This window comes from Corythoichthys intestinalis, chromosome 13 (assembly GCF_030265065.1).
Source record: "Corythoichthys intestinalis isolate RoL2023-P3 chromosome 13, ASM3026506v1, whole genome shotgun sequence".
NCBI lineage: Eukaryota > Metazoa > Chordata > Actinopteri > Syngnathiformes > Syngnathidae > Corythoichthys > Corythoichthys intestinalis.
The window spans coordinates 45,440,420-45,460,477 of record NC_080407.1 but is presented as its reverse complement, the minus strand read 5'-3'; the positions used below and the strand labels follow the sequence as shown (position 1 = coordinate 45,460,477).

The 20,058-nt window shown below is 39.2% G+C and overlaps 2 protein-coding genes across 2 annotated transcripts in view; one reads left to right on the top strand and one right to left on the bottom strand.

Moving 5' to 3' along the window:
• The window catches only part of svep1 (sushi, von Willebrand factor type A, EGF and pentraxin domain containing 1), a 151,773-nt gene that overhangs the window by 110,403 nt on the left and 21,312 nt on the right, over positions 1-20,058 (bottom strand). The gene's annotated exons all lie outside the window — the stretch shown is intronic.
• The window catches only part of slc7a8a (solute carrier family 7 member 8a), a 32,862-nt gene continuing 18,841 nt past the window's right edge, over positions 6,038-20,058 (top strand). The window contains exon 1 of the mRNA XM_057853999.1: positions 6,038-6,430. Coding sequence (XP_057709982.1) covers positions 6,298-6,430 — 133 coding nt within the window. The 5' untranslated portion in view covers positions 6,038-6,297. The remainder of the gene's footprint in view (positions 6,431-20,058) is intronic.

The following is a 20,058-nucleotide window of genomic DNA, read 5'->3' as shown; positions in this document are numbered from 1 at the left end:
TATAGCATTTAGGCTAGGAGACTTTTGCGATGCAAATTAGCCAATTGTTGTAAACATTAGCATTATATAGCATTTAAGCTAGCGGACTTTTGCTATGCAAGTTACCCAATTGTTGTAAACATTAGCATTATATAGCATTTAAGCAGGCACACTTTTTTGCTATGCAAGTTAGCTAATTGCAACAATTGGCTAACTTGCATAGCAAAAGCCCACTGGCTTAAATGCTGCACCAGAAACTATCTGGTAAATATTAGCATTATATAGCATTCAAGCTAGCGGATTTTTGCGATGCAAGTTAGCCAATTGTTGTAAACATTGGCATTATAAAGCATTTAAGCAAGCAGACTTTTGCTATGCAAGTTAGCCACTTGTTGTAGACGTTAGCATTATATAGCATTTAAGCTAGCAGACTTTTGCTATGCAGGTTAGCCAATTGTTGTAAACAGAAGCATTATATAGCATCTAAGCTAGCAGACTTTTACTATGCAAGTTAGCTAATTGTTTCATTGATTCAATTGGCTAACTTTCAAAGCAAAAGTCCGTGATCTAAAATGCTATTTTATGCTAATGTTTACTAGATTGTTTCTGGTGCGCACGAGAAACAATGTAGTTTCTTACATGTATTTTATTTCTGTCGATGTCCCTTTAGGGGCTCCGAATATTAACATCCACGGGACATATTTTTCAATTTTCGTCCCATTGTTCAGAGTTGAACAGTAGACTTTCATCATCCATCCTAGCGGCACTTACAAAAATCAAGCTAATTTCTGGTGTTTTTTTCTATTATAGCTGCTTATGTTTGGAGACTTGACTTCTGGCACTCTAATTTCCATTCCCGACCGAGCAACTCCTCCAAAGTCACGAACCACTCACACTTTGAGCTTCCCTTCATTGAATGACCAGCATCTCAGCTGCTTTCTACAGCCTGGCGATTATTTTTGCCTGATTGCTTTGCTGAAATGATCCACCTGATCAAACAGTGACACACGGAGTGGGCCTTCAGGGAGCTGAGCAAATATAAAAAAAGCCTCCCTGAGGACATCAAGTCAAAAAACAAACGCAATCAAGTTTGCTGACGACATCCTCTGAAGACTACAGCTTATCCGATCGAGGTTACGACAACAAATCACATTTGAAAGCTGTCGATCGCGTCATGCTAATGGTGATAAGATTAAGTCTTTTTTGACAAACTATTACACGGCTAACACTCACAACTACTGTATTACAATCAGAACCAGGTTCGTACAAGCACTAACTCAGGAGCAGGGTTGTCTGTCCATTACTTTCAACTAATTACCTCGAACTGGACGCCATAGACAGCAGGCTGAAGCTAATGCTAACGTGAATGTGAATGCTATAGTAACACTACGAGTTTTATTGAATGTGTGATGATCACTCGACCTTTAAAAGCTAAAGCAACATTGGTGAGTGTGTGAAGCACGTCACATGGGTGACACAACCAAATACAGCTATGATTCAGGCTAACTATACATACGATCAGAAAAACTATCAGAAAACCGGCAATTGTCCCCTTATGTTCTAGTCTTACAAGAAATATTTTTAGCTTATTATTGCCTTTATTTAACAGAAAACACCAGAACATCCACTACTCTTAGTCACGGTTCCCACAACTACCCATTAACCATTGCAGAGTAACACCTAATAAATAACAGTATTAATATCCAGCTCAAATGAATCCTTTGTCTCACACAAAGTTCAATTTCTATATAAATTTGAATTAGATCATGCCTGAATGACAAATGATCATTCAGCGACAGTTGGTTGAATCATTAGGGAGGGATCGCGACACCCAAACTTGACTAACAAGCGTGATTGTGTCATACTTCCGTTTGTAGGGAGAATCAAACAATTTTCATTTTTAATTCAAAGTAAAACGATGAGCAACTGCTTTCATCAGGTTGACCGTTGAGTCACTTCCCAATGCTACGTGTCCTTATTTGGGAAAAATATCATGATTCACTCACCTAGATATAGTTGTAACTCAAAAATAAGCATTTTTAAATAATTCAACTACAAAATAAAAGAATGATGAGCCAATGAGCCAATTACAGTAATTTTCGGACTATAAGCCGCTAGTTTTTTCCTTCATTTTGAATCCTGCGGCTTTTAGTCCAGTGCAGCTTATTTGTTGATTCATTTGCATTAACAGGTAACACTTTATTTGAAAGCTGCGTCATAAGACTGTCATAAGACAGTCGTAATTATGACATGACACTATCATGGGCATTACTGATTGCTTATGGCATTAAGTGTCATCCGGAAAATTATTTCACTAACTCCATATATGTCCAGCTCAGATTTTACATCCAATCAAAAGTGAGATAATTTGCCGGATAACACGAAATGACATCTGTTATAAGCATTCATTAATGCACATGACAGTGTCATGTCACAATTATGATTGTCTAATGACAGTCTTTTGGCGCCACTGTCAAAAAGTGTTACCAAATATCATAACTAGCAATGAATGAAACAACTGGAACAGTAACTGAAGAAAAAAGTAGCACAGAACATGAATTTTGATTGTTATTTACATCTGTAGTGCTGCAATGCATGCTAGGAGGCATGTCGGACAACAACAGTGTTGACAGCAGGTGGCAGCAGAGGTTGACTGTCTCCCTCAAGGGAGCAGTGATGGCCAAATGAAGCTTCTTGATGCGATGAAGTGGTGGTTCATTTGGTCTTATTTGGTCTTATGACAGTCGTATGAAGCCGTTGCCAAATAAAATTTCAACGGTCAATATCTTTTGGTGTAAATATCCCATAAAATACAGTGAGGACAGCTGCGGCTTATAGTCCAGTGCGCCTTATCTATGAACAAATGTTGTTTTCGTGCCAAATTTGGCAGATGGCGGCTTATAGTCAGGTCCACCTTATAGTGCGAAAATTACAGTACTTCATTCAAAATATTAAGTACTATCAATTTCATAACAATATGATATGATATCTATTCTTTGGATAACGATACTATAATAAAACTTTACAAAAATTTAAGTTTTATTAAATACGTTTTTTAAAATGACGAGAAATTAGTCTTTTAATCTGCCGTTTAGCCACGCCTATTATAATACAGCTCTAGCGTCCCCAACAGGTGGATGACGTCAGTGGGAGAATGGGCTCATCGGTTTTACTACTCAGCCCATTGAGGGGGAATTATTCAGAACGAGGAAAATGCGATGAAGAGAGCTGCAAAATGTCATTGTTTCAGTCTCTCTACTCCATTTTTACAGGATATTCTTTTTATCGAAGTATTTTTCCCCCAATTGATAACTAAATGGTATGGTCATGGCATATAACAGTCATTTAGTGATTCAGTTATTTAGTACGACATGACAAAATTACTTTATTATGGTCAAAATTGTCGAATTCACTTGTCGCACCACCTGAACGATATTTTATGCCACCGCAGTTAGTCCGGCTTTTGTCATTTCCCTGCCCTGGCTTGCTAACCCGAACCGAGTGACGTCTCAAAGTTTTATTTTCGCTTTTCGAAGCAAAAAAATCACACAAAACCAGCACGGATCATGCCACACGGCGGCGGGGTTGTCGATTGTCTTCGCCGATCGGCAACCCGCCCGGCGGCGAGCAAGTTACAGCTCGTTTGCTGGACAAACCGGCCGACGTCAGAAGGACCGCGTAGCTGCCACATGGTCAACACGCATATATCATAAAATAATGATTTACTACACGTTGAAGACGTAAACAATGAGAGAGCGGCGTGCAGTTGCTGTGCAGCTAATATGGCAGGACGTGTCTGAAGAGAACTTTTCGACAAACGTAAGTAAATAGTCCTTTATTTAAAGAAAGTTTATAGTGTATAGTAATACAACTTATATTTATATAAGTTTATAGCCACCATCGTATTAAAACGTGTGCCATGATCCCAGTATTTGACATAGTGGGGCAAATCAGTATTTAGTCAACCACTAAATGTGCAGGTTCTCCCACTTGAAAATATTAGAGAGGCCTGTAATTGTCAACATGGGTAAACCTCAACCATGAGAGACAGAATGTGGGGGAAAAAAACAGAAAATCACATTGTTTGATTTTTAAAGAATTTATTTGCAAATCATGGTGGAAAATAAGTATTTGGTCAATACCAAAAGTTCATCTCAATACTTTGTTATGTACCCTTTGTTGGCAATAACGTTTTCTGTAACTCTTCACAAGCTTTTCACACACTGTTGCTGGTATTTTGGCCCATTCCTCCATGCAGATCTCCTCTAGAGCAGTGATGTTTTGGGGCTGTCGTTGGGCAACACGGACTTTCAACTCCCTCCATAGATTTTCAATGGGGTTGAGATCTGGAGACTGGCTAGGCCACTCCAGGACCTTGAAATGCTTCTTACGAAGCCACTCTTTTGTTGCCCTGGCTGTGTGTTTGGGATCATTGTCATGCTGAAAGACCCAGCCACGTCTCATCTTCAATGCCCTTGCTGATGCAAGGAGATTTTCACTCAAAATCTCTCGATACACGGCCCCATTCATTCTTTCCTTTACACAGATCAGTCGTCCTGGTCCCTTTGCAGAAAAACAGCCTCAAAGCATGACGTTTCCACCCCCAAGCTTCACAGTGGGTATGGTGTTCTTCGGATGCAATTCAGTATTCTTTCTCCTTCAAACACGAGAACCTGTGTTTCTACCAAAAAGTTCTATTTTGGTTTCATCTGACCATAACACACTCTCCCAGTCCTCTTCTGGATCATCCAAATGCTGTCTGGCGAACCGCAGACGGGCCTGGACGTGTACTGGCTTCAGCAGGGGGACACGTCTGGCAGTGCAGGATTTGAGGCCCTGGCGGCGCATTGTGTTACTGATAGTAGTTTTTGTTACTGTGGTCCCAGCTCTCTGTAGGTCATTCACTAGGTCCCCCCGTGTGGTTCTGGGATTTTTGTTCACCGTTCTTGTTATCATTTTGACGCCACGGGGTGAGATCTTGCATGGATCCCCAGATCGAGGGAGATTATCAGTGGTCTCGTATGTCTTCCATTTTCTAATAATTGCTCCCACAGTTGATTTCTTTATACCAAGCGTTTTACCTGTTGCAGATTCAGTCTCCCCAGCCTGGTGCAGGTCTACAATTTTGTCTCTGGTGTCATTCGACAGCTCTTTGGTCTTGGCCATAGTGGAGTTTGGAGTGTGACTGACTGAAGTTGTGGACAGATGTCTTTTATTTATTACATTAATACAGGTAACGAGTGGAGCCTTGTTAGACCTCGTTAGAAGAAGTTAGACCTATTTGACAGCCAGAAATCTTGCTCGTTTGTAGGTGACCAAATACTTTTTTTCCACTCTAATTTGAAAAAAAATTCTTTAAAAATCAAACAATGTGATTTTCTGGGTTTTTTTCCCCACATTTTGTCTCTCATGGTTGAGGTTTACCCATGTTGGCAATTACAGGCTTTTCAAGTAGGAGAACTTGCACAATTGGTGGTTGACCAAATACTTAATTGCCAAACTGTATATAAAAAATAATGAATCGGGATTTCATAAGGGAACGACTTTGAACTTTTTTGATGCCGCTGCTCATGGAGACTCATATATGGCTAAGGTAGTGCCTATTTTGGTTTTAGGTTGGTAGCAGCTTTGGTTTTGAAAATATTTGAACTTTAGTTTTTCAAAGTAGGGCCCTCATGTCAATATATTATGAAGTCTATGCCTGAGGAAAAAAATACACCATGATTTACAGAAGAAAAAAATCAAACATTGTAAGCAGTTACTCACAATGTTACTCATTATTTGAGTATTCTTTGCAACGAACACTTTTTCACTTGAACTTGGTACATTTTTGGATGACTACTTTTACTTTTACTTGAGTAATATTATTTAGAAGTAAGGATACTCTTACTTGAGTACATTTTTTTGGCTTCTCTATCCACCTCTGGTTATTTGATGAGATTTTGAGAGAGCAAATCAAGCATGCAATATGACATCTCCACAAAATGGGAGCGGCGTCAACGCGGAATGGGCGCGGCTTCACCCAGACGCTTATTTAAAGCGCTCGGTGCAATAACGCTAAGGCGGATGTTTACGACGCGCAAAAGACTCAACATGCTCCCCTCGTCCCTCGGAATCAAATACTAGACTTGATATAGTGACCGACTCGTTGGTGGTGGTGGGGCGGTGACATTTGGAATATGCGCTTTTGGCACCACGGGCGGACTTGACGCGCGTTTTTTGCGGGATTTCGGGGGCGCTCGTTTTGGCGCACGCGCAAATACACGGGGAGAGACGCAACTTTAGAGGACACTAAACGGGCACGCCGCCTTTTTCGACATGTCGGACGGTCCTAGACAGCGAGGCGCTGCTTCCAAGGATGCTGCCGGTGAGGAGTCCGAAGGAGGAGGAGGCGGAGGAGTTGCGCTCAAGAAGGAAATCGGCCTCGTGAGCGCCTGCGGTATTATAGTAGGTGAGTTGCATACGAGAGGAAGTGTTAAAAAACAACCTGTTACTCCATTTTGAATGAATCTATTTTTCATTATGTCATTTTATTAAGCCAATTAAAATCCTTAATTTCCCCCTAAAATTTACAGTTCGATTATAATGCTCACTTTCTCCCAGAAAATGATTGCAATTACAAATGCTTTGGTAGTAATATCTTCATTTATTTCGCTTGCAATGAAAAAACACAAAAGAGAATTGGAAAAAAAAAATGAAAATCATTAACATTTGACACAAAACTCCAAAAATGGGCCAGACAAAAGTATTGGCACCCTTTGACAAATCATGTCATGCTTCTCTAATTTGTGTAATTAACAGCAACTGTTACTTTAGTTGGTGGCAAAAACTAAATCCCACTTGCAGCCAGTTAAAATGGATTAAAGTTGACTCAACCTGTGTCCTTGTGTGTACCACATTGAGCATGGACGAAAGAAAGAACACAAAAAAACTGTTTGAGGACTTGAGAAGAAAAATTCTGAGGAAGCATATGTAATCTCAATGGTACAAGTCCATCTCCAAAAACCTGAATGTTCCTCTGTCTACCACGCGTAGTGTCATTATCTGGTCTTTGCCTTTTTGGCAAAGCCAGATAATGTTATTCTGCGACTTTATTATTATTATTATTTATTAATCAACTTATTCTCCGTGTTTTTTCGGCGCGCCGCACAGCCCGTACCGCTGCACCGATCGGCACCGTTCAGGTATCGACACGTCTGGAACTTTCATGTGACTGTGGCTTTTTGCCAAACGGTTTTCACGTAAACGCCGATTTTCCGATTTTAAAAAAAAATTTCAAAACGCAACTTGTCCTACAATTTTTGACCAAATCACATTATTTGGATTTGGACATCAAAAATTCAGGGACGGTGAGGGGCATAAAGATTGTATACAGAATTTGGAAAAAAAATTTACGGTTCCCCGGGAATTTGCCGAAAACTTTCCCATTCATTTTTAATGGGAAATATCCCATTCACTTTCAATGGGATTTCCAATAGAATCTACATTGCATTGTTGCCATTGACGGCCATGTATGTCAAATCTATTGATGCTAATGGACTTGAATTCTATCAACGCCTATGTAACTCAATGCCATTGACGGCCATGGACGTCCAAAATTTTTCCCATTCATTTTCAATGGGAAAAACAAAAAAAAAATCCCCAAATCAACAGGAAATGACCAGATATCAATAGAATGTGTCCCCCAAACTTCCCCGATTCCATTGACGCTTTTGAAGGGTCCTGCCATTGACGGCCATAGACGTCCAAATTTCCCATTCATTTCTAATGGCATTAACTTTGTTTAATGCCCTAGACGGGCATGTTAGTCCATTTTATTGATAGCCCTGGGCGGGGTTAACATCTGTATCTCCACATGGCAAAGACCAGAAGTAATTTCTCCTGAAATTGCAGTTTCTAGTTAATAAGTGTAAAGCCCATAGCACTGTGGCTAACCTACCTAGAAGTGGACGAAAAAGAAAAAATTATGAGAGATTTCAACGAAAGATTGTGCGGATTAGGGCTGCAGCTGTTGATTATTTTAGTAGTCGATTAATCGGTGAACTAGTTAGTTCGAATAATCGAGTAATCGGATGAGGAACAGGAAAAATTAAAATACCTGAGCTGATCCACAAACGGTATGAAAAATAAATAAATAAGGATCTATGTACAACAAAGGAACAATTGCCTAACTTACATGGTAAAAGTCCGCTAGCTTAAATGCTACAAAACGCTATTTTTATTTATTTATTTATTTATTTATTTTTATAATGTGCTTAACAAATGGTTCAGACACATATTCTCACAAAAAACGGCTAAATATACCTATAAACTAAATTTGCACTCGAAAAAACATGAGTGCAAACAAAAACTTGGCTTATGTTGGTCTTAACATAGAACAGCTGGATTCAGCCATGTGAATTTAGGCAGACTAGAGGGCAGAGTATCCACCTAAATCAATAAAACTGAATGCAAACACTTTCCAAATAAACCTTGACAACACCACTTTAATTAAACGAATACTCAAAGCAGCAAAATTTAATTCGAATCTTTTTTTCTAATCGAATACTCGAGTTAATCGATTAATCGTTGCAGCACTAGTGCGGCTAGTGGATAAAGAATCTTGACTAACATCCAAACAAGTTCAAGCTGTCCCGGAGTCCGAGGGTATAACAGTGTCAACACGTACTATCCGTCGGCGTCTGAATGAAAAGGGACTCTATGGTAGGATACCCAGGAAGACCACAATTCTGACCCAGAGACATAAAAAAGCCAGGCTGGAGTTTGCCAAAACTTACCTGAGAAAGCCAAAAACGTTTTGGAACAATGTTCTCTGGTTAGATGAGACAAAAGTATACCTTTTTGGGCTTTTTTGGGTTTTTACCCACCATCCACACAATCTTTCGTTGAAATCTCTCGCGAATTTTTATTTTCTGTCCACATCTAGGGAGGTTAGCCACAGTGCCGTGGGATTTACACTTATTGTTGACACTGCGCACGGTAGATACAGGAACTTTCCAGTCTTTGGAGATGGAAATGTAGCCTTGAGATTGCCCAGGCTTCCTCACAATTTTTGCTTCTCAAGTCCTCAAACAGTTCTTTGGTCTTCTTTCTTTTCTCCATGTTCAATGTGGTACACACAAGGACACTGGACAGAGGTTGAGTCAACTTTAATCCATTTTAACTGGCTGAAAGTGTGATTTAGTTATTGCCACCACCTGTTATGTGCCACAGGTAAGTAACAAGTGGTGTTAATTACACAAATTTGAGAAGCATAACATGATTTTTCAAAGGGTGCCAATACTTTTGTCCAGCCCATTTGTGGAGTTTTGTGTAAAATGAAAATTATTTAATTTTTTTCACATTCTCTTTTGTTTTTTCATTGCATATTACTACCAAAGCATTTGCAATTGCAATCATTTCCTGGGAGAAATTGAGCATTGCCAATTCTTTTGGCCAACATTAAATATAGCATTTAAGTTAGCGGACCTTTGCTATTAAAGTTAGCCAATGGCAATAATGAAATAATTAGCTAACTTGCATAGCAAAAGTACACTAGCTTTAATGCTGCACCAGAAACTATCTGGTAAATATTAGCATTATGTAGCATTCAAGCTAGCTGATTTTTGCGATGCAAATTAGCCGATTGTTGTAAACATTGGTATTACAAAGCATTTAAGCAAGCAGACTTTTGCTAGGCAAGTTAGCCAATTGTTGTAGACGTTAGCATTATATAGCATTTAAGCTAGCAGACTTTTGCTATGCAAGTTAGCCAATTGTTGTAAACATTAGCATTATATAGCATTTAAGTAGCCAATTGTTGTAAACATTAGCATTAAATAGCATTTAAGCTAGCGGGTTTTTGCGATGCAAGTTAGCCAATTGTTGTAAACATTAGCATTATATAGCATTTAAGCTAGAGGACTTTTGTGATGCAAGTTAGTCAATTGTTGTAAACATTAGCATTATATAGCATTTAAACTAGCAGACTTTTGCTATGCAGGTTAGCCAATTGTTGTAAACATTAGCATTATATAGCATTTAAGCTAGGGGACTTTTGCGATGCAAGTTAGCAAATTGTTGTAGACGTTAGCATTATATAGCATTTAAGTTAGCAGACTTTTGCTATGCAGGTTAGCCAGTTGTTGTAAACAGAAGCATTATAAAGCATTTAAGCTAGCAGACTTTTTCTATGCAAGTTAGCAAATTGTTTCATTGATTCAATTGGCTAACTTTCAAAGCAAAAGTCCGCTATCTTAAATGCTATATTATGCTAATGTTTACTAGATTGTTTCTGGTGCGCACGGGAAAAAATGTAGTTTCTTACATGTATTTTATTTCTGTCGATGTCCCTTTAGGGGCTCCGAATGACAGAATAGCATGGGTGCCAATTCTTTTGGCCAGTACTGTAATTTAGGGAATTTGTATTAAACCTTTATCGGTGATTGGATGTCTAGAGCCGTCCATTGCAGCTAGGGAGTTAACCTATACCCATTTTTACGCATCCTTTCTCTCGTTTCCGTGGAAACGCACCACTGAACGAGTCAAGCGGACAAGGTCAAAGGATTGTCGAGGGAACGCATGATAGTACCACTCGCTGTCGGGCTTCCCAGTTCAAATGGATTCGACGTTTAACGCCGTTAGTTTTAAAAAAAAATTAAATTATTGTTCCTCTGGGCTATCACTGACATCTATTGGCATCCTAGTCCTATAAAAAGCCATTCAAAGACGAGGTAACACTTTATTTGACAGTGGGTTCATAAATAAGACCGTCATAATTCATGAGCAGGGGCGTCACGAGGTTTTTAGAACAGTGGGGGGCTTGTGAACGTAGCGTACTAGCACAAAACTTCACAAACAGCTAACAAAGACTGATAATTTATCTATTAATGCCATGACCTTTGCTCACAACACAGTAATTGTCTGTCACACAGATTATATTTTGGGCACATATGGAACAAAAAAACCCTGCAAAACATTACTAATTTCTTGAATTTAAGTAATATTTGGGTCAGGCTAATTTTTCTAACACACGCATGCACACAAACAAATATCCAAACATTATTCATACATACATACAGTGGTATGAAAAAGTATCTGAACCTTTTGAAATTTCTCACACTTCTGCATAAAATCACCATCAAATGTGATCTAATCTTCAAAATCACACAGATGGAAAAAACAGCTTCTTCTCTAACGAAAACCACCCAAATATTTGTAATTTTTCATATTTTAATGAGGATAGAATGCAAATAATGACAGAAGGTGAATAAATAAGAAAGGAATTTCTCTCATTTCTGCATAAAATCCCCATCAAATGTGCTCTGATCTTTTTCAAAATCATACCAATGAAAAAAAAAATCTTCAACTAAAAGCACCCAAACATTTATAGGTTTTCATATTTTAATGAGGGTAGTATGCAAACAATGACAGAAGTGGGAAAAACTAGTAAGTGAACCATCACATTTAATATTTTGTGCCTCCCCCTTTGGCAGCAACAACTTCAACCGGACCCTTCCTGTCGCTGCAGATCAGTTTGGCACATCGATCATGACTAATCTTGGCCCAGATTTCTCTACAAAACTAGTGTAGTTCAGTCAGATTCCTGGGATGTCTGGCATGAATCGCTGTCTTTAGTTCATGCCACAGCATCTCAACGGGGTTCAAGTCTGGACTTTGACTTGGCCACTCCAGAACGGGGATTTTGTTCTTCTGAAACCATTCTGAAGCTGATTTACTTCTGTGTTTTGGATCATTGTCTTGTTGCAGCTTTTTAGCTTCGACTGTCTGACAGACGGCCTCAGTTTTCCTGCCAAACTTTTGAATTTATTCTTCCATTAATGATTGCAAGTTGTCCAGGCCCTGAGGCAGCAAAACAGCCCCAAATCATGATGCTTCCTCCACCATGCTTCCCGGTGGGGATGAGGTGTTGATATTGGTGAGCTGTTCCATTTTTCCTCAAACACATGACGTTGTGTGTTACTCCCAAACAATTCAACTTTGGTTTCATCAATCCACAAAATATTTTGCCAAAACTTCTGTGAAGTCCAAGTGCCTTTTTGCGGACATTAAACGAGCAACAATGTTTTTTTTAGACACAGTGACTTCAGAGAGTGATATTGGACTGCGCCAGTGATTTCTGTAAGTCTTTATCAGACAATCGAGGATTCTTTTTAACCTCTCTGAGTATTCTGCGCTGAACTTTTGCCGTCATCTTTGGTGGACGGCCACTACTTGAGAGAGAAGCAACAGTGCCAAACTCTCTCCATTTGTAAACAACTTCTCTGACTGTCGATTGATGAACATCCAGACTTTTAGAGATGGTTTTGTATCCTTTCCCAGTTTTATACAAATCAACAATCGCAGGTCTTCAGACAGCTCTTTTGTCCGAGCCATGATGCACATCAGACAATGCTTCTCATTAAGACATTTCTGACCAGGTGTGTGTTTTATAGTGGGCAGGGTAGCTTTAAACCACTCATCAGTGATAGGGCACACACCTGACTGAAAATGTTTGGTAAAAATTGGTTTCAATTGCTCTTTAATTGTCCTGAGGCAGACTGTTCACTTTCTTATTTTTCCACCTTCTGTCATTGTTTGCATTTTATCCTCATTCATCCTTGAATACCTGCAACATGAAGCAATTTTCAGAGAATCCCAAAATTTGAAAATTCAAATTTGTTAAAAGAAAAGTCAAAATGAATATGTGTAATAAGCGCTCTGATATCTAAAGCCCTTGTTAAATCCTGTTTTTTTTCTCATGGAACTTGCAGATGCATGTGTTGACTTGCATCCATAATTGTTTTTCCCCAAAAAGAAATGTCAAAATTCTGAATTAGTCTATAAATTCCATGAAATTTTAGGTGTATCAAATGTGTTACATTTGACAATATAGGGTTAAAACTATGAAAACATATAAATGTTTGGGTGGTTTTCGTTAAAGCAGACACTGTTTTTATATCTGTGTGATTTTGACAAAGATCAGATCACGTTTGTGATTTTATGCCGAAATGTGAGAAATTCCAAAAGGTTCAGCTTATAGATGTCCCGATCCGATATTTGGATTGGATCGGACGCCGATATGGGCAAAAAAATGCGCATCGGTATCGGATCGGCCAACACGGAAAAATTCCGATCCAGACTTCCGATCCAGTTTTTTTAAAGGTGATAATAGATATCATATGTATATAGAACTAAATGCAAAATGACACTCGACGTTGTTAGCAACAGCCGCCATCTTAAAGCAGGAGACTTCCCTAGTAGGCTGTTGTGAACCTTCCAAGCGAACCGAATTAACTTTTTCTCTAAAATACTCCTAAATCAGCAAAATCATGACTTGAATCTATCTTCAAAACAGTTTTAAAACTTTAACATGTCGAAAATAGACAGAAGGGAAATTATGGAATAACGGGAGCAATTTTAACAATTTTAACAGTTGATTCGCAAAATTAAATGAATTGAATGTAGTTTAAAGCTGCTGATACAGAATGGGGACTTGAGTATTTTATTTACTGTTTTAAAATGTTACCTTGATACTGAAATAGTCATTTATTTAAACTAGGGCTGTCAAAATGATCGCGTTAACGGGCGGTAATTATTCTATTTAATTAATCACGTTAAAATATTTGACGCAATTAACGCACAAATGCCCCGCTCAAACAGATTAAAATGACTGCACAGTGAAATGTGTACTTGTTGTGTTTTTGGCGCCCTCTGCTGGCGCTTGAGTGGACTGATTTTATAGGCTTCAGCACCCATGAGCATTGTGTAAGTAATTATTGACATCAACAATGGCAGGCTACTAGTTTATTTTTTGATTGAAAATTTTACAAATTTTATGAAAACGAAAACATGAAGAAGGGTGTTAATATAAAATTTCTATAACTACTAGTACTAACATTTATCTTTTAAGAACTAGAAGTCTTTCTATCCATGGATCGTTTTAAGAGAATGTTAATAATGTTAATGCCATCTTGTTGATTTATTGTTATAATCAACAAATACAGTACTTATGTACCGTATGTTGAATGTATATATCCATCTTGTGTCTTATCTTTCCATTCCAACAATAATTTACAGAAAAATATGGCATATTTTAAAGATTGTTTTAGTTGCGATTAATTGCGATGAGTTACGATTAATTCATTTTTAAGCTGTAATTAACTCGATTAAAATTTTTAAACGTTTGACACCCCTAATTTAAACCTGAGAGGCTTTTTATACAATTTTTGTAACTAATGCACGAAAAATTAAAAGCATCTAATAGCTTGGGGGGGGGGGGATTTTCCACTGAGGTTGTTTGTGTGTTTTGCTTTTTTAAGACAGTTTACAATATTATTTGCACGTTATACTGACTGACTATACCATTTCTGTTTGTTATTTATAATGTTTTGTGTTTGTCACTGAATAAACAGGTCAGTTTCTTGTTACCAACCGTTGTGTGTTATTCAAAGTCACCTAATTCAGCTGGCTAGTTGTTATCAAGAGTACTAAAACCTTTTTTGACATGAGTCTGACAACTAAGTAAGGAGGCTAAATAACTTTAAACTTTAACACATGCTCAGATAGGCCGGTATCGGTATCGGCCAGTATCGGATCGGAAGTGCAAAACAATATCGGTATCGCATCGGAAGTGCAAAAACCTGGATCGGGGCATCCCTAGTTTAGATATTTTTACAAACCACTGTAAAATGCCACATGCCCAAATGCAGAAATGCCCAAAAATCAACAGGAGGTGATCTACTGATTTTGGGTCACTTCCTGCTTGAAGGGGACTTTTCTCCCCCTCAAAAAAGACAAAGTATCTAGTACGGGAGTACTTTGGCTACCGATAACGTTACGTTATAGTATTCGTCACCCAAAATCAATAGTCACTTCAAATTGATTTTGGTTTACTGAACAGGAAGTGACCCAGAAATGCCTTCATATCAACAGGCGCACTTATTCTTCAGCCCGTCATAGCAACTGTTTGCCTCTTTAACAAACAATGGGTTAAAGCAAAATGTACAAATGGGAATGTACCGAACCTATCGGGACGGTCCCTAATTCATTCTTACGTTGCGCTTTTTACGTCATAGAGGTTTTTGCGGGAAGACACGTTGCGGAAAAAGACAAACGGTACAGGAAAAATAACAGGGTCGCGTGAGACGTGAGCGACAGATGTGTGCGAGGTGTGGGGGAGGGTTGCTTGTCGCAGCGATACCGCGACCCAGTCATCAGGCCAAGTGGGAAGTGGCAATCTGCTGATGTAGCAAATAGATTAGGACAAGTAGGGGGGCTGCAGGATACAAGGATGCGTGGCTCATAAAAGGGTGCCGATGTCAAAGGTCGCTTTCAATCACTACCGCACCGCATGATAGGCAGTACAGTGCAAAAGTCCAAGGTAGTCGCAACCTTTACGCCCAATGTATAACGCTACTACGAAAGTTGTCGTTTCATAAAGGAAGAGGTTAGCTTTCAGATCTGCTCGGCGAGCAGATTTTTCTTCCTGTCCGATTTGGACCGAAGCCCACTTTTTTTTTTTTTTCCAAAATGAATAAAAAGAGGCCTGGTTTTACCGCATTACAGCAAGACTTTAGCTGAGCATGCTAATGAGAGTCGAGTTATCAAGGGCGGGGACTTTCTTGCAAAGAGTTCGCTCATAATCCTGCTTACAAGTGGGCAAATGGCGGTCCAGAGGAGTCACGTCGGGCACACGTGATGTGAAAGTCCGGACTCTGGAAAAGCCATAAAACCCTGTGATTGCCCCCTCGAACAGTGACAACGGAAGCCAGGAAGGTGTAATCGTCAAACGCACCTTGAACGCCATTTTCATCTGTAATCTTTGCTAACACATTGGGATGGTAGGGACATCACAAGACTAACTTTTTAGGATGCTCAAATTGTCCCCACCCACTTTTAAGGAACCTTATATGCATGAAATAATGAGTTCTGTCATATAGGTAATTCAGATTGTCTTCCAATATGTTTTAAGGATAGAATTGACCCTTCTATTATAAAGTAAATTATTTCATTATGTTCAAACTTAGATTTTTCCCTTTTTACAGTGGGGCAAATAAGTATTTAGTCAACTACTAATTGTGCAAGTTCTCCCACTTGGAAATATGAGAGAGGCCTGTAATTGTCAACATGGGTAAACCTCAACCATGAGAGACAGAATGTGGGAAAAAAAAACATAAAATCACATTGTTTGATTTTTTTAAGAATTTATTTGCATATCATGGTTGAAAATAAGTATTTGGTCAATACCAAAAGTTCATCTCAATACGTTGTTATGTACCCTTTGTTGGCAATAACGGAGGCCAAACGTTTTCTGTAAGTCTTCACAAGCTTTTCACACACTGTTGCTGGTATTTTGGCCCATTCCTCCATGCAGATCTCCTCTAGAGCAGTCATGTTTTGGGGCAGTCATTGGGCAACACGGACTTTCAACTCCATCCTCATCCGGTGGCGTCAAAATGATAAGAAGAAGGTTGAGGAAAAATCCCAGAACCACACGGGGGGACCTAGTAAATGACCCTCAGAGAGCTGGGACCACAGTAACAAAGGCTACTATCAGTAACACAATGCGCCGCCAGGGACTCAAATCCTGCACTGCCAGACGTGTCCCCCTGCTGAAGAAAGTACACGTCCAGGCCCGTCTGCGGTTCGCTAGAGAGCATTTGGATGATCCAAAAGAGGACTGGGAGAATGTGTTATGGTCAGATGAAACCAAAATAGAACTTTTTGGTAGAAAGACAGGTTCTCTTGTTTGGAGGAGAAAGAATACTGAATTGCATCCGAAGAACACCATACCCACTGTGAAGCATGGGGGTGGAAACATCATGCTTTGGGGCTTTTTTTCTGCAAAGGGACCAGGACGACTGATCTGTGTAAAGTAAAGAATGAATGGGGCCCATGTATCGAGAGATTTTGAGTGAAAATCTCCTTCCATCAGCAAGGGCATTGAAGACGAGACATGGCTGGGTCTTTCAGCATGACAATGATCCCAAGCACACAACCAGGGCAACAAAGGAGTAGCCTTGTACTCCAGACTCATGGCTGTTCCAGGTGTTGAGTCTGGCCACCCTTCAGCGGATAAAATTTCCAGGGCGGAGCAAGCCACAGCAAACAGACAGCGGAGTGGACCAATCAGCGACGGGCAGGACGAGGGACTTGCGCACTGAAGTAAACATACGAGGAGAGCAGGGTTTATTCAACATGGCTAGCGCGAGACAGACTGTTGTCAATGACTTGTGTCGATGTGTTTTTGGTCATTTAAAACTGATTTTACAGTGGATTGGAACATATTCTTGGCTCTCCTGTTCGCCATCTGTGTTGTTGCTCGTTAAGAACACGTCACGCAAATAATGATTTGTCGATTGATTTTGTACTTGCTCGAAACGAGAGGCCGTTAATGGGCTGGGTCCCAGACTATACTCTGAGTTTTTGGAAAAACACAGGGAGAACAGTCTGGCCGTGCCAGGCAAACAAAGGAGTGGCTTCGTAAGAAGCATTTCAAGGTACCGAAGTGGCCTCGCCAGTCTCCAGATCTCAACCCTATAGATAATCTGCGGAGGGAGTTGAAAGTCCGTGTTGCCCAGCGACAGCCCCAAAACATCACTGCTCTAGAGGAGATCTGCATGGAAGAATGGGCCAAAATACCAGCAACAGTGTGTGACAAGCTTGTGAAGTGTTACAGAAAACATTTGGCCTCCGTTATTGCCAACAAAGGGTACATAACAAAGTACTGAGATGAACTTTTGGTCTTGACCAAATAGTTATTTTCCACCATGATTTCCAAATAAATTCTTTTAAAGTCAAACAATGTGATTTTCAGGTTTTTTTTCCACATTTTGTCTCTCATGGTTGAGGTTTACCCATGTTGACAATTACAGGCCTCTCTATTATTTTCAAGTGGGAGAACTGGCACAATTAGCGGTTGACTAAATACTTATTTGCCAAACTGTATTTGCTGAATGTGCCCGTCCATTTTTCCCCCTCAAACACACATTTGATTGGCTGATGACTTGAACCACCCCTGACACACATACACGCACGCTCACACTCACACAGCCCCGACAGAAATATATGCCGAGAACATCCCACCCCTTTTGCCCCCTTCGAAAAGGAGGGTCTGAGGGATATTAAAAGTTGTTTTTTTTCCAGCAGCAGCCACTATAAGTAATTTAAGAAGACGCCAGTGTTGGAAAACACACATCTAAATTTGCTACTGAAAGTAACATTAAACTGTGTAGATTTGCTAAACTGCAAAACAAGAGTAGGACGCTGTTTAGAGAGAATAATATCATATAAAAATAATATAAAATATTTCTTTTTTTTTTTTACCAAATATTAGACATCAATTAATGATTCTAAGCTAAAAATGACAAACATTTCGAATAATAAATACTAGGGTTGTTCCGATCATGCTTGTTTGCTCCCGATCCGATCCTTATCGTTTTAGTTTGAGTATCTGCCGATCCCGATATTTCCCGATCCGATTGCTTTTTTCCCCCTCCCGATTCAATTCCAATCATTCCCGTAGTATTTCCCGATCATATACATTTTGGCAATGCATTAAGAAAAAAATGAATAAAACTTGGACGAATATATACATTCAACATACAGTACATAAGTACTGTATTTGTTTATTGTGACAATAAATTCTCAAAATGGCATTTACATTATTAACATTCTTTCTGTGAGAGGGATCCAGGGATAGAAAGACTTGTAATTCTTAAAGGATAAATGTGACTTTGTATATTGTGACTAAATATTACCATCTAGTGTATTTGTTGAGCTTTCAGTAAATGATACTGCAGCCATTTAACTTCTGCCCAAATGCATGATGGGAAGTGCAACCATGACTGTGCGTAGGGGCACCAATTGATATATCTTCTCTGCGTTGGGAAATAACACAGGGTGTTAAGAAAATGATCAATTCCTACCTTTCTTCCCGACATTGCCTCCCACGTTATTTAAATTGCAGAGAGAGGTATTGCAAGGCTTTAGCCACATAAAAAATGGCTCCAAAGGCTGTCAAAATTCTCTCTACTCATTATACGCTGCCTTTTAGCGCTATCTATAGGTAAAACGGCGTCCAGATAGATTGAACGCGACAATGCGTGAGTGGGTCGTGCTGCGCATGCGTTAATTACTTAACGTGATAAATAAAAAAATATTAATTATCGCCGTTAACGCAATAAATTTGATTGCCCTACTTTAAGCCAAAACTACTCTGGATGAATGAAAGACATTTTGTCTGCAAGGTAACATACAATTAGAAAACGATTTAAGTAAAAAATATGCGTATATATATTAAAAAAAGGCATTTCCGATATTTTTTTGCCGATTTCGATACTTTGAAAATGACGTGATCGGACCCGATCGATCTGCATATCGATCTGGACATCTTTACTCTGTAGTGTACTCAACGCAGAGAAGAAATAGCATTTGCAGCCACCACACACAGGCATGGTTGCACCACTTCCCATCATGCATTTGAGCAGAACAGTCAAGTCGCTACAGTATCATTTACTGAAAGCTCAACAAATACACATAGAAAACGATCTAAATAAAAAATATACAGTATATATATTAAAAAAAGGCATGTCTGATATTTTTTTGCCGATTCCGATACTTTGAAAATGACGTGATCGGACCCGATCGATCGATCGGGACATCTTTAATATATACGATTACTTACCTTCTTTTTATAGCTTGGTTGAAACAAAAGGGGTTGACGTCTGTAAACAGGGGTTTCCAAGGTAAAACGGACATATTAAAAATAGTTATTACGCCATTAATCTGCTATGGCAGCATATACTAGTAGACATATTGTTCTATCAAACACAACAGTTCTTTTGGTTTAAAATACAGCAGTTTATTTTAAATAGGGGTGCAAGACCAGAAACTGCTTTTTCAGCCTTGTCTTTGTTTTCCGCCATATATTAATAATACTGTGATACTGCCATATTGAGAGATAATCCTTATCATATTGTGAGGTACCCAGAGGTCCCTACCCCTGTTTTTTTTTCAGAACAGGCAAACAAAAAGTGCTCCTCCAAATGTCACTTGCTGACTCATCCAATTCTTCAAATAAGAGTTACTCCCATTTTG